Genomic DNA, 27620 nt, shown 5'->3' with positions numbered 1-27620 from the left:
ATATTCTCTAGCCGTATTGGGCGTCTTTGAAAAGTGTACCGAGTACAGGAAGCAGATGCGCCGGAAAAGGCGTTCCGAATTCAGTTTGTTCAGCGTAGTACAGCGAGGTGGTAACTCGAGTCCTAAAAAAAAAACAAAAACAGCAGAACACGATTATGTTTCATCGCAGAATAATCATCAGCAACAGCATAATTAATTGACTGCATGCAGGTAGAACGCGGCTGCCAGAGGTCTCCATTGTCAAGATGCAAATACGATAACCAAATTCTCTATCTGCGAATGTGTTTATCTCATCCCTCCACGTGATTTTTCAGCCGGCCCTTGATAGCGGTCCCTTCCCCTTGGAATCAATTCTGTTGCTCTAATGCACCCCCAATTAGTTGTTCAACGCACTACATGACTTCGCTCCACATCTCTTCCATAAACTCAAATAAAATATCCTCTGCAGGAATTTTATTTCTGATATATGCTTTCATCGTTGTACTTATTTAAAGTTGCATATATTCTAGTTACGTTCAATGACTTGCATTCACAAATCTTTGTTAGCCTCCAAGTTTGTGCCTCATGGTTTAGTGCTGGTTCACTGTAAAAACTTTTACATCTTTAAGCCTGTAAATGTTCTTACGGAGTTGAATGGGGTGATTAAATATTTTTTTTTCTTTACAGGATGACTCGCATCACCGCTCAAAGCGATCTCTGTAGATTGGTCATATTTGTCATAAATTGAGTTACGCAAAAGTCAGTACCATTGGTCGGTCGAGGGGTTTCCGTTCATAATGCAAGCACAGAGCGCAAAAGAGCGCCGATACAAGATAGAAGAAGCCCTTCTAGGTGTTATTATGACATGCACGCATACGTCAAGTGATAGCAGTTGCGAGTTAGTGCTCGTCTAGTCTTCTATCTTGTACTCGCCCCTTTTCGAACTATTTTTGCTGATTATGAATACCATCATGAACAGTTCAAGTCTGTCACTAAAATCTGACGTAAAGGAACACGCTGACCAAAAACAATGGGAACAGAAAAATGCGCCAGCAAAATTTTTAACGTTTTGGTTGCTCAAAGAACAAATTACCAAGTAGCACGATGTCGCACTCGGCAGACCAACAGCCGCTAATGCGTAGTTCCGTCCAAGTGGTTGTCTTCTTGCCGGAAATGTGCGCATTCTGGCAGAATGTCACTTTAATAGAGGAGGCGCGAAGACATGTGCCGAGGAGAAAAGAAAGCGAGCAAACTTTCGCCGTCCCAACTCTTTCGGGCGGAGTAACTTGAGCACGCGAAGTACGCGCGCTCCTTCGGTGCGCAAGGGGCGTCAAACGATCGCAGACGCCACAAGTTTTGGGAGCGGGAATAGAAGCTGACAGCCGTGGGCGGCGCGTAGCAGAGATGGCGCCACCTCTCCGCTCCCCCCGTTGGCATAGCAACAGGCCGCGACGCTCTCTGGCGGCCTTGGAGGGGAAAGGGCCCGGGTCCTCCCCAACGGCAGCGCTCATTCAGCCCCGGAGCGTTGGACGCGGCGCTGCAACTTCGAAGTTCGCCTCTAACTTCGTTTCCAAGTTCCGGAGCGCGACAGCGGCCACCCTCTGATTTTTCCAGACAGCTGCTGCTCCGTATAAAGGTGCATGTCACGTCTTAGCGTTGTTGCCCCACGTACTGAATTATTGTTAACTAATTAAAGTTTGACGGAGTTTAAGAAAACTTTTCCGAGAAGAGACGCGGCATGGCCGTACCAGTTGCACTCATTCTGCCAGCTATCTTGCTACCGACGCTGGTAATGAGCGAGCTGGCGACCAACTCACCGTCGTGGGACGGCGTTTGGAACAACACCACGACGGCTGTGGCACCACCACCGGGGCCGAACCACACGTACCAGGACCCGACGTATTACTCAGTCAACTACCGCATCATCGGCACCATCTTCCAAGGCATCATATTCGGCGTGGGCGTCTTGGGCAACATCATGGTGGTCATCGTGGTGATGCGCACGCGGAGCATGCACACGCCCACGAACTGCTATTTGGTCAGCCTGTCCGTGGCCGACTTCATGGTCCTGGTCGCATCGGTGCCGAACGAGATCATCTCCTACTACGTGCTAGGCGACGAGTGGATCTGGGGCCGCGCCGGGTGCGCGCTCTTCATCTTTCTCCAGTACCTGGGCATCAATGCGTCCTCGCTGTCCATTACGGCCTTCACCGTGGAACGTTACATCGCCATCTGCTTACCCATGAAGGCACAAACCATGTGCACGGTCAAACGGGCCAAAAAGATAATACTGGGCGTGTGGCTGTTTGCCTGCTCCTACTGCTCTCCTTGGCTGGCCTTGACCACAACCACAGCCGTATATTACAAGGGACACGACAACATAGAGACTTGCACGTTCGCGCTGTCCAGACACCACTATCGCAGCTACTTCTTCGCTGACATCATACTGTTCTACGTCGTGCCGCTGCTTCTCTCGTGCGTCCTCTACGGACTCATGGCCCGCGTCCTTTTCCAGTCCAACTTCAATTCCAAGGCGAACGGCACCACCGACTCCAAGAAGAGCTCGAGTAACAGTAGCTCTAGGGTCCAGGTGAGCATCCGCCATCACTTTTCGCACAGTTTTATTCACCGATTGCATAGCGTTCAAACAAACTAAATTTCAGTAATATTCTCAGAGAGGACTCACCGCATTTCAGCATTCATAAATGAAAAGTCATGAAACATGACTCGATGGAGAACGCGTGCTAAATTTTTTTCTGAACGATGGACTCACTTCAGATGCTTTTCAGGTAGTGTTGTGCACGTAACCTCGTAGGCTTCATAGTCTTCTTTTCCTTTACAATAACGGAAGCCAAGATGAAAGAAAACTCTCATTTTAATAGCCTTACATTGCTTCAGAAATGCGGTTCTAAGAACTACTGCACATGAAGCGTAACCGATCACGCACTGTCGATCGTAGCCGACTATCATTGAAACATGAATGTTGCTGATACAGGACTGGCAAAAACTTCATTTTTCTATTATTCCTCCTTGTAGCGAGCCTTATAGAATTGAATAAGTTTTTACTGACCAGCAACATAGTTTATTGCTGTCGGTAAGTGGAAATGATACCCAATGCAGATAAAAAGATTGCACCCTTTCGAGAAGAAATATTACGTGTTTGTAATGCAAAACTTACGTTTTAAGTTGAAAATTTGTCAGTGTGCTTCAAAAACATAATTATGTTTCGTATAAGCTTAAGTAACGTGTATCGTTCGGTGAAAACTTTTAAGTGGATATGGCTTGACTTACTTTATGAAGCCAAAGACGACATGGCGACAAAGTCGGCATCTGGTCTTTGGTTTGACATCCATCATTGCTTACCGTTGCAAACTGAGCCGGCAATTTCCGTACAGTGGCCGCAAAGTCAGCCATGACTTTAAAAAAAAGCCATATAGCACGCTTGTAAGGTTGCCTTTTACCAGCGTTGATGTTTTTCCACAAGCCTGTTTTTGTTCCTTTTCAATAATAAATTCGAAGTTAATCAGGTTCAAGTAAGATGAAACAGCGCTAAATACAGTCTAATTGCGCGTGCGTGTAGACAAAACGTGTCTCCGCTCGATTTAAGTAAGCTTGAATCATTCAATTTTGCATTCGGTCCATAATATTCGAGACGTCAGTGGGCTTTTCGTTTTCGATTTCGTAAAAAAATGTTTTCGTAATACAACTTGCGAATCAGTGCCTTGAGTCTAGCGAAAGCAGCCGAGTGTGGTCAAGTACCACTTTAGACGATACTTTCATGTATCTACAAGCACATGATGCCTTTGATTAGGCCACTAAATATACTCAATAACCAAGAAAGTCAAGCTATGTCTTTTGCCAATTCGCTTCTGTTGAAACAATGTTACAAGTTTTTGTTCCCCATGCCTAATTTGTGAGTGGTTACTGTTGCTCGCCGTTCGTCTAAGTGCTTGTGGTCACATACTGCTATATAACGAATGGCTGACTGTCACAAATATATAGGTAGCGAACAGACATCGGAATCGACCGTTCATTCTTCAGTTTCCATGCACACGGGAGTAGTACGTCACAAATTTTAATTTCCTATTGCAAGCACCACCCAATAAACCAAGTAAGAGATATATTTAAACTCCCCAGAGCACTGCTTTGCATGCTGCTCACCACCTCCACGCGCAGAAGTGGCACATATACGCTCGTGACATTATGTGTGGTGTCCGCTTCAACCAGTTTCGCCATGCTCGTCGGTGGTGCAGCATTGTGCAGTGACCGACGGGATTTCTTGGGGCGAGGGCGAGAACTGAAACAGCGGCCGTAAACGGTAGAACGACTGCAGAGCGATGAACACCCGCAGCCTACGCACGCACGACTATACCTGGCGTTGTACGGAAAAGGCAATATGATGCAGCGGAATATATAAGTACGGCATAAGCGCGCACTCCTGGCAAAATGCGAAGAGAGAATAAAGTACCTTATGAAGCTTATGTTCCCCCGGCCCTACTTGGTGTGGACTCTCGGTCCAAGTTGTGTGCTACAGACGAACGGGTCTCTTTCGTGACACGCCTGTATAAGCTATGGCTGCGGGGCACGCTATCGTGAACAATCATATCGGCCATCCTGCCCGAGGTTTTCATTCCGACGTCATGAATGGACAATGTCGTTCTACGCTTTTTGTCCGTTCGTCAGAAAAACGTTTTACGCACAATAATGTCACGAAAGAAGACTGCTGAGAGCACAGCAGCTTGCTTGTGCAACGGGGAAAATGAAAAAAAGGACGCATGTCCAGTAGCTTCGAGGCCGAACTCGGAAAGCTCTTCGCTCGTAAGGGCTGCTTGCCATTGGCCGGTCAGCCTCGCTAATAATAATGTCAAACATCACGATTGGCTAGCAGCTGCTCTTGCGAACACTTCTAGGGATTTTTTTTTTCATTTTTAAATATAGCCCTTGCGCAGTTATCAAATGATTTTTCTCGTTACTTTATAGCTTAACGCGGCATACTCAGTAGGGATGTCCACTTAATTTGCCAGAATTACGTAACAAATTGAATGAGATCTTTTGACGCTATTTTATCTGACCATGTAACCTGAGCCAAACTTTAAATATGTGCAAATGCAACGTTGCTGGACTGAACCAATATAATGTTGTTTGCAGTCGCTTGGAGATACTCAGATTGTTATTTTGTCATTCCGACCAATCGCATAATTAGTCTCAAATAGTTCATCAACTTCTCAAACATTATAATTTTGTTACATTATAATGAGTGTCAATGAGAAAATTGTAGAGCAACATAAATAACTCCCGATACAGCTTTCTGCTGCTCAAAACATGCGACATAAGAGTGTTTTTTCCAGCATGAAAGAAGCCTGCGAATACAACAAAAATTGCCGCGCGACTGGCTGCTCGAGGCACTTTGCTTATATAGCTTGCAATAGTTTCCGCCGTTGACGCAATTCGAGGAAGACTTTTCTCCGGAGGCCCTGTCGTCGAGATGGGCCGCCGGTCTGCGCAGCTCAAACCTCGACATCCAGACGTGGGCAGTCCAGTAGCCCGTGAGGCGGCGTTGAGGCAGGGCCTTGACGTTCCCGCTTGGGAGACTTAAACCCGGATCACGTCAAGCCTTGACGGACGTTCATAAAGTTGTATCCATCCGTCCATCTATCCATCTAGCAGTCCTTAGATTATCCATTGAGTCTGTGCGTCGGTATCTACGTTCAGCACGTCACCGGATTCCTCGAAGACGCTCTAATTCTATATCGAATTCCGTGAACTTCTAAGAGCACATTAGAGTACGCATCTTATCTTGCACTGTCCTCTTGATTGTGTCTTCCAAATTATGCAGTAAATTTCCTTTAGATATGTCTCCCATTAACAAAATTTCTTGGTGGGCTAGTTGGGTCATGCTTAACAACTGAATACTAGTAAGCTCAATTCTAGGACAACCGCTAAGACAAGCGCTAGGACAAGCACACAAGGCAAACGCTAACTCGCAACTAAATTTTATTCTGAGGACTTCGCCTACATAAGTACACAGCAGACCGGGATCACGCAAGAATTTGTATATATCTCACAAACCGGCCAGTGCGTCAACGATCGGGCGCGGGAACATGAGCGCTCTGTAGCTAACAACGCATCTTTTCATTTGCCTATGCATTGTAAGTCATGTGCCTGTGAGCGAATACTTTCCGGTATTCGTATTCGATGCAGGAGTGGCAATACTTTGGTTAGAGAAATCATGGAGGCCTACCATATTAGAAAGAAAAGAAAGTGCCCGTATTAGCGATACGTCGGTTCTTTTGCGTAGCAAAGAAAAGCAGTTTTTAAAAAGGATGTTGTAATGTATACGTTTCTTGAAACGATGCATTGGTTGGCTTGATCGGTAGTGCGCTTGAGCGATCGTGGTCTGCTGCGTACCTAAGTAGAAGTCTTCAGAATAAAATTTTGTTGCGAGTTAGCGCTTGTCCTGTACTTGTGTCTCTGCCTTCTGTACCGTCTTAGAATTCCGCTTACCAGTATTCATTTGTTAAGGTCTTCCATGACAAACTGGAATTTGGGCCAGTACATTATTCGGATTGTATCACGTGACTTGGAAAAGAACAGTCCCCTTATCTTGACATACATGAGAATATGGTCACTCCCGAGCGTTTTAATGTCCGTAAGTCATCTAGTACGCTTGACTAAACTTTGTGAGACAATGGCCAAGTCAAGAGAGCTGCTGTATGTGTAGCCGCGGGAAAATGTAGGACTGCCGTCACTTAAACCCAGAGTTCGATGTCAGAGGCGAATGATACCAAGTCTCTGCTTTCCCGTTGATTTTCGTACTTCCCCAAAGTTTACGATGAGCGTTGAAATGCTCGATTATAATTCATGGATGATGAGAGTATGATAGGATGTCTCGTAATCTTTCGTAATCAAGTTGGCTTGACAGGGATAGGCACCCACAACAGTGATGGTAAGTGTATTCTTCTATAATTTTAGGCATATGTATTGGTTATCGTCATGAGGCGGCATAGGCTGTAGAATGTAAGTGTGATCTCGGCGAATAAACACCATAACCGTGCTGTTTTCATAAATAGTTGATGACATGAATGATTCATATCCGGAGAGAATGGCTAAGCTCGATATGTTGAGTCCGCAGATGATTATGACGGGAAACGTATTAGCGTAAAGAAAAATCGCAAATCATTGATGCATGATCGGAGTTCGCGGGCATATGACTGGAAAATTGCTGCTTTTCGGACCTCCTCCCGAAAATATAGTTGCTGTTGAGCCATGGTTTAGTGAAGGGCTGCCAGCACCGGACATAGGGTCTCCACTACTTGCAGTGCACTTCTGGTTGCCGTTGTGTGCATGTTGTTGAACAACACGCGAATGTCATTCACTAAGGTTCACAGCAGAAATACCACTTCCGATGGAGCAGCTTGCTGTACTGCATGCGGAACCTGCTGCTGCTCCTCTATATGTCGTGTACTTCTCAGCGGGGGCCATTCATTTGCGGAGAGAGGTATTGAAGTTTGCTGAGGTCCGGTGTCAGCATTTGCTGCGGTAGGAACTGCAGGTGACGTTGTTATTTGAAGAGGTAACACACTTTTCGAAGCTCTCGTAGAGCTGCGTGAGGCCTGTCAATGGCGACGTGGTGTACGTCGCACTGTGGCCGCGACCTCTTCATGGGTTGAATTGTGCCTAGTCATTTGTTAAACACCAAAAATAATTTCTTAATCTTCAGGCACTCCTTCGAAGAGGCACTCTGAGCACCTTGACTATTAGGACACTGAAAGACAGTCACACTACAGATTTGTTCTGAGTGGAAGTCGGTGCGTTGGGGACCCATGGCAGAATTTGTGCATACTCCGTTCACATGGCCGACCCTGTGACAGCTGTAAAATTCCCGTGGTTTTGGAACTAACGGTTGAACCGGGGGTCGGAGGTGGTCAGCCTTCACGAAGGAGGGAAGTCAGTCCCCCTTGAATGTAAATCTCACACAACATGTCTTACCAAGACGACCGGCTTGCCCAAATACATTGTTCGCATTTGCTGGCTTCATGAGTCCTTGAAGGTATGCGTCGGGGATTTCAATGTCAATGTCGTATATGACTCTTGTGATGGAGATACCATCCGCTTAAACAATGGATTGAACCCTTCAGTTGCCCAGCTGCTTTATTTGCTGCAGAGTGCTCAGCGCGTTCGTGGTCATCACGTCGGTTGCCAAAATGTTTTTGCTCGTGTCTAGCCTCACAACCTTGATCTCGTTTGGTACAGTGTTCTCAAGAAACCAAGACAGTTCTTGCCTGTTGAGGACGCGCACACTGTCAGTCGAGTTCTGTGGCACAAACAGGACGGTATGAGGCCATCATTGACGCGCAGTTTTTAGGGTGAACGAACATGACACCGAAGATCCGTTGACGATTCTTCGCTTGACTTTGCGGTGCAAGACAGATTCAAAACCGCCTTGCGATGAATTATCAGCTGAGACGCAGTACAGCTCAGTGTCCTCGCTGTCACCAGACGTATTTCCTCGCTTCCTAGAAGCAATTCCCACTGATGAACCGGAACCGGACGCGGCCTCGAGAGGTTGCGTACCCATCCCTGCGAGATGTGGGGCGGCAGATTGCACAACTGCAGCTGAAAGTCCAGAAAAACAGAGGGACAGGCAGAACAGGAAGATGCGCTGACCGCAGCTTCCTCTTCCTTCTCCTTGGCGTCATTGCCTATGGAATCACTGTCCTTGGCAGCCGTACTCTTGGAATAAAATGTACTTGGGCTTAGCGGCAAAGGAGGTGATGATAACGGACGTTCAGTTGGCATAATAGTAGCTGTGGAGATCTTTCATGAACGTTGGCGATAGGTGCGTCGCCAACAAAGTTTTCTAACAAGCACTAAGATGAGGGTCCACTCGCCTTACCGAGAAGCTGCCGCCGTACCTTACATTTGTAAGAAAGAAGTGCGCCTTGAAATATTAAGCTTAAGTGACCTTCGGCGCTGTTATAACACTGATATATATATATATATATATATATATATATATATATATATATATATATATATATATATATATATATATATATATATATATATCTTACCCTTTCCAATATCAAGAATAAATCACGGCAAAGCTATCAAGCCAGCAAAAGTAACGGTAATAAAGCACACAAACCGTTTTCCTTCTAATCTTCTAGGAAGACGTGAATGCCGTAAGTGTTAAAGGCGACACGAATATCCATTAATTCAGCTAACTACCCTATCAGATGCTGTGTGAGCGTGCGTTTACACTGAAACATGCTGATATGGATTAAAGAGTTACAGGAAGTGAGAGCACATAGGAAATAAAACCGTTTATGAAATGAATGTGGAAAGTATTCAACCCGTTGTGGTGCCCAATCAGCGTTAAGATATGCGCAGTATTTTAACCAATCCCGTTAGGGGTAGGGCGTTTTGCTTTTTCGATAAAAAGAAAATTTGTGACCCCCTTTTATCGACAGCATGTCCAACAGTGTCACAAACACACAGTCCAAGACCGTCAAATATGGTGCCTCTGCGACTGAGTGACTCCTTATGTTTAGCGGCCGAAAGCTTCTTACACGAAATCGTGCGAAAGCGTTCGCTTTTTTATTTTTTTATTTTTCCAAAAGCGCCATTGCCATCCCTTCTAATTAATTGTACCGCGTGACAGGCGCGTAGGTATGACGCTTGACACCTTCGCCATATTGTTACGGTGGGAAGAGACGGTGAAGACGACGACGTGGCAACAGCCACTCGGGATTCTCTGCTGCTGTTTATGTATCTCTTGTAAATACAGCGTGTAAATAGTTTTATACCCGTGACATTTTGGTGGAGGTGCGGGGTACGCGTCTTCGCCACGGTGTTCCGCAGCGGATGTCTTACCCAGCATGGGAACATGCTTCAAGCCGAAGGCACCGCGTCTGCAGCTGCATTGCCGACTACGCAGACCGAGTACGTTGCTCTACCTCAGCCGCAAGAGCCCGGCAAGTTCACAGGCCTCCGTGCTGTTGACGTGGAAGATTGGTTGAAGATGTATGAGTGCGTCAGCAAGGTGAGCAGGTGGGATCCGACCATAAAGCTGGCCAGTGTCGTGTTCTACCTCGACGGAACACCACGATCGCGGTTTTACACACACGAGAAAGAGCTAAGAAGCTGGGAGTTGTGTAAAGAGAAGCTATCCGACATTTTTGGCAAACCGACCGGTCGACAACTAGCCGCCAAACAACAACTCCCCACGCGTGCCCAAACTGCTACTGAGTCGTATGTCTCCTACGTTCAAAAAGTCCTCGCCCTCTGTCATAAAATCGACACGTCCATACCAGAGGCGGCAAGGTTGGACACATTATCAAAGGCATTGCGGACGAGGAATTCAACCTTCTGGTCTTTAGAAACCTATCGACTGTCGACGCCATCATGAAGGATTACCAGCGTTTCGAGCAGGCGAAAAGTCGCCATGTACACAATGAGTTTACGCGGCTTCCAAATACTGCAGCGACCTCTTCTTATACCAACCGCACAGACCAATCTAGCTGGCCACTACCAAGCGAAAACGTGACCCGCATTGTACGCCGCGAACTCAAAGCAACGTTTCCTGCCTCGCGTTAACAGACGTCTTGGAACAAAATTGTTGAGACGATATCGCTGATCTAGTCCGTGGTTCGCCAGGAATTCGGAAATATGGGTCTTCCCAGCGCCTGCTCCTTGAGTCGTCCTGACACCGGCTCTGCTCCATTGCCTCGGTCCTATCGCAGTCCACCCTACATTGCCCGTTATCCCTAACTGCCCGGCCGGAATCCGTCGGATTGGCGTACACCTGACGACAGACCGATCTGTTGCTTCTGTTACTGAATCAGTCACGTTTCCCGTCTCTGCCGGAGCCGTTGGTCATCCCCACCACGAAACACCTTCTGGAATTCAAGTTTTCTCCGAAGTTCCCCGCCGCTTCTACGACGCTTGCGACGCCACTACCTCGCTTCCGACACCACTACCTCGACTCGCCGCTATGCTCGCTCGCCCTTGCCTTAAAATCGCCAGTCACGTACGCCCCAGCTTCACCGCTCACCGTCGCTGACGTACCCAGGACCGTCCCAGCAGGAAAACTTGGCAATGCGGTACCTCGAGGTAGCGCTGCAATGTCGGATTCGCCGCAAAATTCTCCTTTGACGCTGTATACGAAACATCACTTTCTTGACGTCCAAGTTGATGACACACCCGTCGCAGCACTCGCAGATACCGGAGCACACATATCGATTATGACCAGCCGCCTTAGCCATCATTTAAGGAAAATTGTTACGCCTGCAATTACTCGGTTCGTACGAATCGCCGTCGGCAGCACGGTGGCCGTGGTCGTAATGTGTACTGCACGTATGAGCATTTCCGGCCGCCATGCTGTCGTCCTTTCCACTGTGCTTGACCAATGCCCCCATGACCTCAAACTAGGCCTAGACTTCCTCTCTGCCCATTCAGCGCTCATCGATTGTTCCTCAAGTACTGTGCGTCTTGACCCTGGCTACGATCGCTGCTTTAGACAGTAGCTGTGTTGAGACTTTTGCCGTCGGTGCTTCCTGTGAGCCTTTCCTCTCTGTATATTCTACTGACAACGACATTCGGAAAATGATCGTCCCGAATCTCACACCTGCGGATGCTGAACAGCTCTGCAGTCTATTGGTTTTGTACAAGGACATATTCGACCTGAACAACCGACCTTTAAGCCATACGTCACTTGTCAAACATCGTATACATACAGATGTTAATCCACCCATCCATCGGCGACCCTCCCGAGCTTGAGCGTCGGAGCGCCACGTCGTGAAAACGGAAGTAGACAAGATGCTAGCGAAAGACATCGTTGAGCCATCGTCAAGTCCCTGGGCGTCACCTGTAGTTTTAGTCAAAAAGAAGCACGGCGCATGGAGATTCTGCGTCGATTACCGCCACCTCAACCGCACCACGAAGGACGTCTACCCACTACCTCGTATCGATGACGCCCTCGATTGCCTATACGGGGCAAAGTATTTTTCGTCTATCGACCTACGGTCCGGATATAGGCAAATCGGTGTGGATGATCTCGATCATGAAAAGACCATCTTTATAACGCGTGATGGTCTTTACCACTTCGAAGTTATGCCTCTTGGGCTATGCAACGCGCCGACTACCTTAGAGCGTATGATGGACTCATTACTTCAAGGATTTAAGTGGTCGACTTTTCACTGCTACCTAGATGATGTTATTGTGCTCTCGCCCACATTCAGCACACACATTCAGCGCCTTTCAGCTGTACTCCTTGTTTTTCGCAAGGCTGGTCTACAGCTCAACTCCAAGAAATGTAACTTCAGCCACCGTGAGATTACTGTCCCTGGGTGTGTCGTCGATGCGATTGGCATCCGACCAGACCCGGAGAAAATTCGCGCCGTGATAGAGTTTCCTGTTCCACAGTCCGCAATAGATGTCCGAAGTTTCGTGGGCCTTTTCTCTTACTTCCGCCACTTTGCTAAAGATTTTGCCATCATAGCACGCTCTCTAACTGATTTGAAGAAAAGTGTGCCGTTTTCAAGGGGAGCCTCTCAGGCCACCGCCTTTTCTCGCCTTACCACATACTCACCACCCCACCTATTCTAGGACACTTCACTTCTTCAGCCCCTACAGAGGTGCGCACCGATGCCAGTGGCCACGGAATCGGTGCCGTCTTGGCCCAAGTTCAGCATGGCCTTGAACGTGTCATCGCGTACGCTAGCCGTTTTTTGTCACCTGCGGAGCTGAATTACTCTATTACCGAGCGTGACTGTTTGGTGCTTGTGTGGGCAGTGTAGGGGTTGGAGGACGGACTTCGGGATGAAAAACCCAAAAACTTGGGAGGGATTTATTCTACATTATGTACAAGGAGGTGAGCGTCAATTAACAGACGTACAGACATTACGGGCCGGCAGCAACTCGGACGCTGCGGCCCGCGGCAAGAAGTTCGAGAGAGGTGAATCAGGGAATCAGGGCAAGTCCCAGAATCCTCAGGTCTCTCTGGAAGGCTTCTTATAAACCCTTCGAGCACTGCAAGTCACGTCATGTTTGACCATTGGGAGAGTCCACTCCAATGACGCCACTTTCAGCCAATGGTAGGCGCCCGTGTCGTGGTGTCACACCTGGCGGCTTGCTGCGGTCTTGCCTCGCAGACTGGCAATGCACTTCGAACGAGGAGAAGGGGAGGGCTGCACCTGCTTCATTGTCGGATGCCCACCTGCTAATCCCGGCGGCGCACGAACTTGTTGGCACGTAAACTTGTTGCCTTAAACTTGTTTGCTCGGCCGCTTCTCTGGAATGCGCTTCCTGCTTCTGCATTCCTCAATTAGCTGTGCTGCAATCCGATGTGGTCTGGGGAACTCGAAGTAATCGCAGGAAACAGCTCCATATCTAACAGGTCGTCCTCGCCCCGCTTGTTCTGAATGGCCGGTGAACTCAATTCGCTGGCCATGAGGAACGCTGATAGAAGCTGCAGGGTACTGGGGTCGAGCCTCGTTTGACAACCCTCGGGATCCTGGGCCCCGGAGAACATACGTCAAACAAACCAAACAACACAGCGCTGCCCCACGTGTAAGCGCAGGCTCTTCACCCCTGACTCGCCAGGCTATTACTGAGTCAAAATGAACCCTGATCTTTTAGTTCCCCAATTTCGACAAAACAGTTGTAACCACCCTTCCAAACAGCTATTCATTTCTCCTCGATTGCCGACAAGACCAGAGTACTATTGTTGTTGCAAAACAAAAGGGTCGTTGACGATGCAAACAACAAATGAAAACAGCCGAACATAACATAAGTGGCCTAACTACACGAACAGCATGTTTCCAATCTATCGCAGTGGCGTACTTATCGCAAGTAATGGTGCCACTGAACAATCTGGTCAACCTCACAAGTACGTAATCACAAGCGCACTAGCCTTGTGGTCACTAAACAGAACGCGTACTTGCGTTGTAGGCAAACTTTTCATTTACGCTTACTCACGTTTCTTCCCTGAAAGTCCTACAGGACACGTGACGTAAACGAACAATTAAACTTGCGGGACTTGCACACTCCGCAGAACTCTTAAAATGATGCGTCTTCTACTAACTCTTTCCACGCACGTTCACTAAAGAAGTCAGAATACGGCTGCCCTCACACACACACTAGCAACCCAGTCATAAAGTCTGCTTCCTTCCGTCCACACAGGACACGCGCTAATGGAACTAAAAACGCTTCTCAGTGCAAATCATGCACTCACTCAAATCTACGCGCTTAACCTTACAAAATTCAAAAACGCTTAAAAAGAAAGAAGGTTAAATAACACACACGCGCGTTACGATAGGCCTCTCAACGGTAACCTTGACCTTTAGGTTACTCACACACACAAAATAAAAGCCTATCTACTTATTAATGAGCATCTCGCGAGACTACATGTTTACTTAAAACGCATCTTTCAAATCTCGGAGCTTTCTCAAACCAAAACATAAACAAAGCTCAAACCTTACATATTGAAAGAAATCCTAGTCTCAAATCGCGAAAACATTCCGATGCTCAAAATAACAAACAAAATAACACGTTTTACTACGGAAGCTCTCTTGGCCTCCCTTTCCGAACGCTTATGTCTGACTCTTACTCTGAGTCGTCCTCGCGGTGGTCGCGGCTTGAAAGCTACTCTGGCTGCCGAGAGACAACAAAAGGGCTGACTAACTATCAGCTCCCCCAAGACGTTACGGTCTCCTGCCAATTTGCGTCCTCGCGCCCCGCTTTCAACCCAAACTCGATTGACCGCGTCGCTACTCCCCACCTGGTCTCGTCCTACCACCTTGCGTTTCTTCGAACTGCACGCTGAGCTATGAAAAGAACTACGGAACGACGAGGTGTTTAACAGCCTCGTGCCCTTTGTCCGCGTCCGTGCAGAACATTCTTCGCGGTCCCCTTTTGACCGGTGGCTCGAACGTTTTCGATGCGTCAACATCGTCAGTGACGACCGCACCTTCTTCCTCGCGCCCTGCCCTTTTGGGTTTCTCGCCATCTTTGGCGGCGCTACATTATTTACCGACTTTCGGTCTTTACCGCGCTTCTTTTTACGGCGCTTTCTCCTTGCACTCGCCTTCATGTCGCCTTCTCGTGCCTCGTGCTGGCCGGTACACATTTCGTCGGCCCGGATCGGTCTCTTACCCGCACAGTCTGAGTGATTCTCACTTAAATCAACACTCTCTCTGCCTCGACTGGCGGACAGCTCAACCAACTCTGGCACAATGCAGCAGGCTTTACTCGAGTAAGACAACTCGCACTCTTGCGACCTGCCCTCTGCTACATTGCCCAGCTCACGCTGTGCATCGACACACAGCCCGTCGGTATCTATCGCTGTCTCACGCGCACAGTCCGAATGATTATTAACTGAACCATCCCTATCTAGGCTATCTAGACTGGCGGAGAGCCGCACCGATCCCTGAACAATGCAGTTGTTCTCTCGTGGACTACGGAGCTCGCCATCCCGAGAACTACTCTCAACTGCATCGCTCAGTTCGCTCTTCACTTCTGCACGCACAGGCTCTACATGGGTGCTCGCTTCTGTCGGGTCAGAAGTACCCTTTTCTTCGCTAGCAACTTCGCTAACATTACCAGCGACGCACACAAGCGGTAACTGTGCCAATTTGTTCGCAGCTGGCCTAGCTGTCTCCACAGTCATCTGTTGGCACAGCACCTCGTCGCTCTCCTTGCGGCCTTTAACGGCCTCTGTTGCCACTAAGGCATCGTTAGCAGCTAGCCTTTTCCCTTTTCCTATGAATCTGCAGCTAATCTCACAGGCACTACTCTTTTCGTCGGCTTCTGGCGAAAATCTGCTAGATGCTTCCTCATTCTTTCGTTCTGCACTACCTACAGAATTCTCAGACAGCCGTTGTCTCTGTGCCAATAACTGATCACAATACTGTATCTCTTTGATCAGTGCTGCCTTCTCTCTGTCATACTTCTGCTCTCGCTCACGTTCGAGTTCATTCTCACGTCCGTGACCCTCACACCTAAGAGTAAGTTCTTGAAGCTTATGCTTCCGTTCATTCTCGCGTTCTTCACGCTGACGTTCACTCCTAAGCTCACGACGCTCTCGCAAACGTACACGACGCACACGCTCCCGTGGCTCCTGTATCACCTCCCAAGCAAGCGCAATGCTTTTGTCATCATTGCCACTATCGTTAATCGCTTTTATGATAGCTGGCGTTTCCATCCGTTCGTCCGCCTCAACTCCCAAATCGTCGCACACCAACAACAAGTCTAACCTCGTCAACCTTCTAAGATCCATGGCAGCTGCCCCGACAGGTGGTTAAAACTGTTTTCCTTAATTAATTTGTGCAAACACACAATGCAACAAATTCCCGATTCCCAGAACTATCAAAATTGAACACACAACCTTTGAGTCTGGCGAATCATAAGGAAAAAAACCACACGCTCACTTACGGTTGCAGCACCCTGCCATCCGGTTCATTCGTCCGCTGTTCCCGGCTCCTCCGGACTCCCTGGGTCGAAGGCTCGCTCCTTCTTCGCTACTCCCAGTTTCTTCGGACCTCTTTCGACGAAGGCTCTCTCTTCTTCGCTCTTCCCGGTTCCTTACGATCTCTCTGGACGAAGGTTGATCTGTAGCGCTGCCACCAGCTGATGCATTCGGAGGCGATCCTACCGCTGCCAACCAGATGTAGGGGTTGGAGGACGGACTTCGGGATGAAAAACCCAAAAACTTGGGAGGGATTTATTCTACATTATGTACAAGGAGGTGAGTGTCAATTAACAGACGTACAGACATTACGGGCCGGCAGCAACTCGGACGCTGCGGCCCGCGGCAAGAAGTTCGAGAGAGGTGAATCAGGGAATCAGGGCAAGTCCCAGAATCCTCAGGTCTCTCTGGAAGGCTTCTTATAAACCCTTCGAGCACTGCAAGTCACGTCATGTTTGACCATTGGGAGAGTCCACTCCAATGACGCCACTTTCAGCCAATGGTAGGCGCCCGTGTCCTGGTGTCACACCTGGCGGCTTGCTGCGGTCTTGCCTCGCAGACTGGCAATGCACTTCGAACGAGGAGAAGGGGAGGGCTGCACCTGCTTCATTGTCGGATGCCCACCTGCTAATCCCGGCGGCGCACGAACTTGTTGGCACGTAAACTTGTTGCCTTAAACTTGTTTGCTCGGCCGCTTCTCTGGAATGCGCTTCCTGCTTCTGCATTCCTCAATTAGCTGTGCTGCAATCCGATGTGGTCTGGGGAACTCGAAGTAATCGCAGGAAACAGCTCCATATCTAACAGCAGTAACGAAATTCCGCCCCTGCGTAAACGGCAGGCGCTTTTCTCTTGTAACGGACCACCACGCCCTCTGTTGGCTTTCGTCCTTAAAAGATCCTACAAGGAGGCTTGGACGATAGGATTTGCGGCTACAAGAGTATTCCTATTCTGTGGTGTATAGGTCTGGTCGCCTACACAAGGACGCCGACTGCTTGTCCCGTTACCCTGCACTCTCGCTCGTCAACGCCGACACGGACGGTTCCGCAAGTGTTCTTTCAATTTCCTGGCTTTTGGACATGACCAACGAGCAACGCCATGGCGCAACTTTGAGGACCCTTATTGATCGAATGGAATCTGCTCCTACTGGTCCATCGTTACGATGGTTCATCCTCAACGACGGGATATTGTACCGACGCAATTTTCATCCTGACGGTCCTCCCCCTTCTCTTTGTCGTGACGCCCCAACTACCGGACACCTTGGGGTTGCTCGCACATACGACCGCGTGCGCCGCCGCTTCTACTGGCCCGGCACGCTCGCACGCTCCGTACGGCGTTATGTGGCTGCTTGCGGGCCCTGTCAACAACAGAAAAAGCCAGCAATGCTTCCTGCCGGGTACTTACAGCTGATCGACCTTCCCCCTGAGCCATTCTTTCGCGTGGGTTTGGATCTCCTTGGCCATTTCCCCGAGTCAACAGGTGAATCGCTGTCGCTACTGATTAGGCAACGCGCTATGCCATCACGCGGGCACTTCCCACGATCTGTGCAACCGACGTCGCAGATTTCCTACTCCGGGATATCATTTTAGTACATGACGCCCCGCGACAGCATCTTACCGACCGCGGCCGAACTTTGCTCGCGCAAGTAATCGCCGATATAGTACGCTCATGTTATACCAAGCACAAACTGGCTACCTCCTATCATCCTTAAACCAACGGCCTTACTGAGCGACTTAATCGGACCATTACTGCCATGTCACCGAAATACCTTTCATCCGACCACGTTCACCTATAATTCATCATGCCACGATACTACTGGGTAGTCTCCCTTTTACTTGATCTTCGCTCGGGACCTTGTATTACCATTAGACGCTTCACTCCCCTTGGTACGGGATTCGAAGACCGAGTATGCCCGCGACGTCATCGCCCACGCTTACCATACGTACCAGCTTGCCCGTACTCGTTTGTTGGCATCATAGGAAACTCAACGGCACGCTTACGCCCATTCGCCACCCTCGTGACTCATACTTTTCGCCAAGCTCTCTCGTATTACTTTGGTCCCCTTGCCGCCGAGTGGGGCTCTCCGAGAAACTCTTTCCGTGCTACAAAGGCCCTTACCGCGTTCTACGTCAAGTGACCAATGTCACTTACGAGATAATCCCCGTGACCTCCGTCATGCTACCCGGTTCCATATCACCTGACGCAGTACGCGTCTCTTGGCCTAAGCCGTACTATGCCCTTACCGATGGCCCCTTCTGAAGCACCGGGACGGTGCTTTTTTCTCCAGGGGTCATGTTATGGTGGGAAAAGGGGACAATTTCGACGATGGTTAAGGCGACGAAGTGGCAACAGCTTCTCGGGATTCTCAGCTGCTGGTTGTGTATCTCTTGTAAATACATCGTGTAAATAGTTTTATAGCCCTGTCAATATCAATTCTGTTTTGCTGTTTTTTAAAGTGCTTTTGTCGGGAGAGGCTCAAGCCGAAAATGCTTGGCAGGCTACATTTATCTCTATTCTACAGTTAAGATTTGCACAGAAAAAGCCATATAATTTCATACAGTGAATACCAGAGGGAAATCTGGCGCTAGCATCTGCGTGCGCCACCAGTATTATAACGCAGCTTATTCTTCTCCTTTTATTCCCTTTACCCCTTCCCCCAGCACAGGGTAGCCAGCCGGTATTTACACTGGCTAACCTCCCTGTCTTTCCTTCCCTTTTGCCTCTCTCTCTCTCTCTAACGTTACCAGAACCGCTTGTCTCACCTGGGAATGAAGAGTAGTGCGTTGGTAGCGTAATTCGTGATTCATGTTACTAGTGCAAAATCAGACGGGACACAAAGATACAAAAACGCCACAAACGCTCCTCTTTAAAAGCTGGATTTGGCCCTTGGTAACATATATAACGAAACAAGCATCCAAATGACTTATCTAACTGTATCGGTTAGATGTGCGTAAACTTCGCCTTTTGGAGTTCGAACCAGTTCGTGGTTTCGCATTTAAACCAACATGAGGTTCATTTTCATCTTAAATGTGTCATACGTACGCCAATGATTTCTCTCACTAAGGCTATATTTCTTGTTATTCAATTGTTTCCAGAGCACCTCCGATGAAAATAAATGTTGCGAATATATGCAGCCGGCTTCCGAAGCAGTGGAGAATAAAATAATTGTTGTGATCATATGTACCATCGGTTACATCAGTTACATAATATGGTAAGAACGTATATGAAGCAGCAGAACCCGTAGTCAAAGAAGATAATTATACGCGACGGGTTTTTCTTACCAAATAGAATCTAGATTTAAAGCCAAGTGCAAGCCCAAGTGACATAGGTTATATGCACGTTGCAACTGTCATAAGAAAATGAAGTAGTTGCGATCGAAAACAATTCACGCCTTTATACGGAGAGAAACAGGGAAAGGCAGGGAGGTTAACCAGACGGATGTCCGGTTTGCTACCCTACATGGGGCAGAGGGGACGAGGGATATTAACAGACTTGAAAAGTAGCTTGTATGCACCGTCTGCCTACTGAGGTGTGAGTGAACTATTTCTCTTCACACTTTTAAAAAGAAACAAGTATTTGCTTTCTTGATGAATCCATTCCAAATTGCTGTTAAATTCATGTGCTAACCACAACTTTCTGGGCGGCTGAACAATTGCTAGTGATAGATTTGCGTCTACTAATCTTGACACAAAACAACACGGCGAAAACAAACATGAAACTCAGATGCTACAGAGTGCGTTTGACCTTTGCTTTTGCTTCCTTGGCCAGACACCATGCCACCGTGCTTTTCTACTTCCCTCTTGCTTTTAATTTTTTAGCCTCTTTCCTTCTTCGTCGTGGGTAGCAAACCACGTGCGTATCTGCTTGACTTCCCTGCCCTCTCTTCCTTTTTCTTCTCTTTCACTGCTCCCGTGACACTTTTTTACCAGATGGTTTCCAAGAGTTGCAATAGGTTCTAAAAGCGGAAGTCGTTCTGTAGAATTGCAACCGCGTGACTTAGGAAAATTGTCCCAACTTCAAACTTCTTGACTTGTGCACTCAGCTCTTGCTGGTGACCTTGTCGTCTCAACATCATGATCAGCGTCCCTCATACTTAGCATGCCTAGGATAACAGCTATGCCTAAAAAATAGAGGTCTGCCAATCAAAGTGTTTTACATCGTTTCGAGGCAATTTCATTAATATTAATGGAGAACTGCCTGACTACAATATGGCACAGAAAGCATTTCTTGCTCTGAAAAAGTTTTTGGAGGACGCCAACATTTTGGGAAAATATTAAGTTTCAGATGACCCTAATACACTAAATGAGTAACATAAATGTTGTTCGTGGTTGAAAATTGACTTGGGTGGTGATCGCAAAATTTTTATAATATGTATAGCTCTGTTCTGCACGTGCAGTGGATTGCATGTGTTGTGTGTTTTGGCTGTTCAAAATATCTGACTTTATATATGCGTACGTGTAGTGAACTCATGTACAAAACTTTGCGATTCATGTACTGTTGGACTGTTTATTTTGTATTCATCCAGTGTTCTACTGGGTCTCATATTTTGTGTCACTATTCTCCCTTTTTACGCAAATTTGTTTCCTTTGCCAAGCGACAAGGAGTAGCCGGTGCCACCATAAAGGTTCCAACCTCTCCTAATATCCATTTCAATGAAAAAAATATTAATGCAGTTGAGTTACAATGATCCCGCAAATGCAGGTATTTGAAAATTCCCCGAAGAGAATTGCTCGACACGTATGTCCCTTTTAGAGTGAAAGAGAGAGAGAAACGAAGAGGGAAAGATAGGGAGGTTAACCAAGGATGTGCCCGGTTGGCTACACTACACATGGGGAGGGGGAAAAGGGAAAAACAAATAAGGAGAGAAAAGAAAAATAATAGTCAGTCATTCACAGTCAGTTGCAGAGGAATATTATCTGCCCTGTCACAAGTGTTCATAAAGTCCAGTGTCCTTCAAGAAACGCACAAGGGCTTTTGTGGCCTTTTGCATGCTAGAACGCGTCGGCCATGGCCCAAGCATCTTCTGACAGCTGTTCCGATCTCGGTCAGGTGAAGTGGGTCTTCACCGCAAAAATCAGGAAACGATGGCGAAGCCAGGCATCGCGATGATGAGAGAAAGTAGAAAAGATGGTATTCACTTCACTGGTACATGGATGTGACTCTCATCTGAGTCTCGAGCGGTTCTGATTAACACGGGGACCGGGATAGTCTTAAATAACCCCTGGCGATTCTTTAGTTGTCGACGCCTTCGTGGGGAGCCTGTGGAAGTAGGTTCTGCCGTTGAGCCTGCCCTTCAGGTTTTCTTTCCTTCATCCGTCCCTTTGTGTCAGCTCGGGGAAAAAGGGGCTGACGCTGTTTCGGAGAAGAGGGCAATTATGTCGAAATGGCGATGCCCGCTTGAACGCTTCTTAAACTGGACCTGTCGTGTCACGCCTGTGATACCAGTTGTGTAATGTGTCATTCACCTGGTTCCTCCCATTATCATCCCTCATTGTGACCCCTTTTCTTCCCCTCTTCCCCCTCCCTTACGTAGAGTAGCAGGCCAGATGCTCCATTATCCGGCCGACCTCTCTACATTTTCCAATCATTAAAATACTTCTTCTTCTTGACCTGTCAATCATACTGAGGCTGAGACGGCCTTAATTACCCCTTTCGGTCTCGTGGTTGTCGACGTCTTCTCGGGGAGCCTGTGGAAGCATTAGTGCATTCGTCAGTCTCTGTCGTCGACAGCCTCCCGCCCTTCGGTTTGCCTAGTCTTCGGTTAACCCTTTGTGTCAACTCGGGGAATAAAAGGGTTGACGCCATTTCGGAGAAGAGGGCAATTATGTTGACATGGGGACGCCAGCTTGAATGTATCTCACACCCAATAGGTCAACCATAACAGAGGGCTCTGTTACCTAGCAGGTTGAGTTTCACTTGTTAAGAACATCGTTGAGTGTCAAAGGATGGGCAGTGACACAGAAGGTGCTCTAGTCTCATCGCACCCGCGCAAATTGCACGCCGCAGTGTTGGCCATTCCTATCAGGAATGAATAGGAATTTGTAAATGCGACGCCCAACCACATGCGACACAGTAAAGTTGTTTCGCGACGGGAGAGTCCAGGTGGCAGACAGAGACGCAAGTTACGCTCGAGAGAGTGCAAACGTGAGTTGGCGAAACCCAGTGAATTCCATCGTAAAAGTGTGATGTGGCGAGCAAGTGATTAAAGTTGTCGTGCAGCATCAGTTCTTGAAAGTGGTATAGGAACCCTCTGATGTTTTTGGTGAACCGAACGCGCAGCTTCATCTGCGCTGTCGGTGCCGACAATTTCGCAATGGCTTGCTAACCATTGAAATACAATGTCGTAGCCTTTCTCGATCGCGTGATTATGAGCGTGATTTACTTCGTAGACTAGCTGCTTGTGTAACCTATGATGTAGGGCAAACTGCAGTTTGTAAGGCTGCTTTGGGATCGCAGAAAATGACCCAGCGATTTGGTGTCTGCTAGAGCACGTCCTTGAGTGCACCTTGAAGAGCCGCAAGTTCTGCTCCTGTCGACGTTGTATTGTGCGGCTATTTAAACGGCAAAGATATGGCGTCGGATTGAATAACTACTGCTCCGGTAGAGCTCTTTGACTTGGTGGAACCGTCCGTGTAAATGTGCATGCCCCTTTCAAGTAGAAACACAGCTAGGCATCTTTGCGTACTTCGTCAACGGCCATTTTTAAACCAATCTAATTGCTCATATACGAAGCACAGAAAACTGTTCTTACGAGTGCCCCCCAAAAAAAGGAAGAAGCGGATCCCACGTCCTGTGGGTATCGATGTAAGCGAAGCTTCCTATGTTGTTTTCTTTGATTGACGTGAATTCGCGATGATGTTAGCGTCGAATATTTAATTTCTTAAACGTTTATTCCGACAAGAGAGTGGTGAATTGATGTTAAACGTTACCTTGTGTGCACCACTGCTCTTTGCGTAGTACACAGAACACACAGGGAGACGTGTTTGCTTGAGCCGTTATTGTGCGCTATTGTTCATAACCTATGAAAGGGTTGAGCATTGTAATTGCCTCACCTGACACATCACATCGCTGCAGAAGTGGTGGCACAATTATGCGGCTACACGTGCCAAAACCACAATTGGATTATAAGGCACGCCGTAGTGGAGGACTCCGGATTAATTTTGACACTCTGGTGTTCTTTGAAGCCCACCAAAATCTCAGTGCACGAGCGTTTTTGTATTTCTTTCCCTTCGAAATCTGCCTGCCGCAGTCGGGATCAAACCCGCGACATCGAGCAATGTTATAGCCACCTAGCTACCGCGTAGGGCACAGAAGTGTTGATTTGACGTGCGACCGCTTCCATAGTGTCGCCTTGACCATGCGGTGACTTACTGCAGCTTTGCGTCTACAAATCCTGCATCAGTTGTCCGCCTGACAAACATCCACGGTGCTTATTTTTCAGAAACAACAGAAAAGTACAGTGCCCTACCTTCAGTTTGCCCGCAACCACCGTCGTATGTCTAGTAGTAACGTTTCCTTGCCTTCTCGTATCGCCTTTTCCCTGCCCCGGCCTTCCCCCCTGTATGGGAGCTGCGAGCGAAGAGTGGCACGGCAGCTATTCACTCGTTTCGCGACTGCACCGGTTCTACCCATTATCTGTCTCTTCTCCCTGCCCTCTCTCTACTACTATATCTACCACTCCTCAGGACTTGCGCGTTAGTAGAAGGGTAAGCAATGCGGTTTTTGCAATGCTTTTGCGGTTGGTCATGGATAGTTACACCTGTCAAGAGGCTAACGTGACGACGCCCAAGCAGCTCCAGAGGGCCATTGTGCAAATGCGACGCGATCGAAAGGTCCAAGCGAGTTTCTCGCGCCGTCTTACATTTCTTCCACGTGTCTATACCATATATATACAAGCTCTGACCCCCGTTTGCCCCCTCCCCCCAACGTGGCATGTATCTGCAGCAGCAGCAGCAGTAGAAACGTAGAATGAAGAGGCAAAAAAAAACTTTGCTTTAAACCAAGTATAGTGATAAACAGGGTGCAGGCACATCTACTCCATAGCGGAGTTTACCATCACGTTTGCTCGCAGTAAGCATAGCGCAAATGGTAACCCCATCAATAAACATGCTGTGCGCTTCGATCGTGATGTTTCTACTTGGCTGCTTGCTAACTCGCTCTGGAAGCAATAAAGGTGGGTATAATGTCAGGAATCTTTTCTCTCCATTTCATTTCTTTCTTATCACCAACGCACACAAGCGAACAATCTTGGCGATAACGTAGGGGCAGTGCCGCTGGCACCAATATCTGAATTTGAAAAGCAAAATAAATGTAACAAAATTTTTACATTATGCCACCCAGACAGCTTTCTTGGGTCTCCCGAAGATGGATGTTTATTCTGCACTGCATGATTGCAATGCCTTTCGTTGTCATGTATTCTCTGTGAATACTCTGTTGTGAGGGAGCCCGATCAGGATTAGTTATGCAACCAATTCCCCCGCGTGTATGCGGTTTATATATCTAAGTATACGACTCCTTTCATGACGACAAATTCGTCGACAAAAACAGGCTTTCCATACTCAGGCAAGGCGTCAAGGTAAAGTGGCGCCACTCGAGTCAGATTACAAAGCTCTCGTAAGGAGTACAAATAACCTCAGTATCGTGGTGTAATGTTCAGGCGTCAAAAATTGATTCTCAAAACATAACATTAGGAAGCTTTCATAAATATCAATGGCTTTTTCAGGCCTGGAAACACTTTAACATGTGATTTTATGAACAACCAGCGCTGAAACGTCGTGGCAAATCAGGGGTGCTATAACGTAAAACTATTCCAATATATTTTTATTCCAATCTCCTGACGTCAAGTTTGCGTAACCGCCGACGCAAGCACCGGGCGGTCATCCGCACGGTTGTCTGTACAGACCAATCAAACCCTCTCCTCCTTCAGAGAAGGTCACTTTCGTTTGCTTGAAAAACAAATAACCTTGCCAATAACCTTGACAAGAGGCGATAAACTCGCTCAAGTGGAGAGGGATTCGATAGGGCCGAGCCACTGCACTGAAGGTTGATAACCAGATGAAGAGGGTGGTGCCGGCGTCTGCGATTGGTCCGCTTTCCCTTACTTAGCTTGCGGTGGCTGGTCGAAAACCGCGGGGGCATGCAACGCAAGGTTAAGAATGTTGCTAAAACAGATCATCAGCAAAGAAGAGTTGGCAGAATAAGGTCGTACACGTGCCCAAAGTGCTCAAAAATGTTACATGAACACGCAAAAAGTTTTATTGCACGCAAATAAGCCAATGCTCTCCGGCATATGCGAGTACCCAGCGCCTGAGAGATCGGCGGCAGCCATTTTTTATACCTTTCGGAACGGGGCAGCCTGCGGCTATTCAGAAGGAAATTCAGTTTTGTTCGGCATATTAATGCATATTTAATGCGTACACGTCTCTTTGACGCGGTGAGTTTCTGCGGTTTTGTGACGTCGCGTGACAGGCATGGGAAGTGGGTGCAGCCCGAAAACTTTTGACCAATAGCCGGGAGCTAATGGCGAAAAGGCGTCGAATCAGAAATAACTATCTTTCTTTTTACGGTCAAATCATGCATAATCAGTGCGTACACGTCATATCAGATGGGGATCTACGTGGTTTTCGTAACGTCGCGTGACAGACAGTTGAAGGGGGAGTGGTCCGAAAAAGTTTTTGACCAATCGTGGAGGGCTGATTGCAGAATTGGAATAGAAAAGTTCGGAATAGTTTTACGTTGTAGTGCCCCAGCACCGTAACACAGAGCTTAGTGTGCGTAGAGGACAGTTTTTAGGAGCATATGCTGAGACTTCAGGCGAAGGTATCTAGCTTCTGGCCCGACTGGGCGCATAAGAGCGCATGTTCTCCTCGCAACACGCATGGTCTTCGCTGGATGCATTGGGCTAAAAGAAACGTTGATAGAGGCGTGCCTCCGCTATCGTTCTAAATGATGTGCCATTTTCGTGCCCTCCCTACCGGACGGTGCGAGTATTTACTTTGGTTGGACACTGAAATTTCCGCACTGCTTCCTCGCCAGCGCTGGAATTTCCCATGAACTCAACAGTTTCTTGTATACACAAAATGAACAAGGCCCTTTTTATAGGCTATACAAGTTAGTGTATCAGTAAGCTCCAATTATACGGATTCTTGCGTTCATTCGCATAGTGGTCTTTATTTTGATCATATTTACACTTCCACCATTACCGCTACTGCCTATATTTCAAATGCAAGTGTGAGTGAAGGGTCTGCACGCAGGTTATTCGAAAAACCTTTCTTGCCCAGTTTGTCAGTTTGATAAACACTGTTCTCACGAGATCAATGTGTCTTCAGTCACGGCTAAGCAGGGAGTGAAGATTAAAACATGCTGCGGCAGTTTAGATGGGTCGGTGGGTTATGTAAACGGTGGCTAGCGAATATCCGATTTCGAAAGAAAAAAAGCTGCCTGTAGTCACTTGTTGTTTTGGCGTAAGCGCATGTTTGCGTCCAATATTTATAAAAAAATTCGTTCACACAGTAGAAAGAGTTTTTATTCGCGAATATCATTAAAAGGCCCTTACCAGACGGCGTCGAAAATTACGTTTAGACACTGAAATTTCTAAAGCGCCCTCTAGGAAACGTTCTACGGCGTAAGGTTGTTCAAAATGGTTGAGCAATAGTGGAGATTGAAGCAGGGTAAGTGTTGAGAGGTGATCGCTTGAGGAGGCGTGCTACGCTGTCCTCAGTATGGGCAAGTCCCATCGCCTTGACGAGCATTCACAAGCGACATTCCCCTCAGCAAAATTGAAAAGTGAGCTAGGTGGTAAAGGCTAACCATATTTATATGTAACGCAAAAAGGGGGACCACAAGTAGGTGACACACACGAGTGCTCACGCGGGTTTCCTGCTTGTGGTCCATATTATTGGGAAATATGGAGGTTCCTCCCTTGTTTTCGCCCATATCCGAGCTGAGGGCAACATTTATGTAACGACAACCGCCTGCTTTTTCAATCTCTCTTTGCTTGCTATGCGGCGAATTTCAAGTAGCGGCTTGGCGAGCTTTGCGTTTCACGGGACTTACAAGAATTATTTGCATCCCCGCTATTTGTGCGCGGCAGGTGGGACGTGTGACGTAGTGTCAAGAGGTGTGACGTCGTCTGTGGTAGTAGCGAAAGTGGATCCCCCGAAAAAGGTGGATGCTT

The 27620-nt window shown here is 47.7% G+C and overlaps 1 protein-coding gene across 1 annotated transcript in view; it reads left to right on the top strand.

The window, feature by feature from the left end:
* Positions 1 to 1517: 1517 nt before the first annotated feature.
* The window catches only part of LOC135910482 (thyrotropin-releasing hormone receptor-like), a 432751-nt gene continuing 406648 nt past the window's right edge, over positions 1518 to 27620 (top strand). Inside the window, exon 1 of the mRNA XM_065442524.2 lies at positions 1518 to 2569. Within this exon, the coding sequence (XP_065298596.2) occupies positions 1718 to 2569 (852 nt within the window). The 5' untranslated portion in view covers positions 1518 to 1717. The remainder of the gene's footprint in view (positions 2570 to 27620) is intronic.

This window comes from Dermacentor albipictus, chromosome 1 (assembly GCF_038994185.2).
Source record: "Dermacentor albipictus isolate Rhodes 1998 colony chromosome 1, USDA_Dalb.pri_finalv2, whole genome shotgun sequence".
Classification (NCBI taxonomy): Eukaryota; Metazoa; Arthropoda; class Arachnida; order Ixodida; family Ixodidae; genus Dermacentor; species Dermacentor albipictus.
Note: the sequence above shows the minus strand (reverse complement) of the source record. Positions and strands in the feature narration are given on the sequence as shown.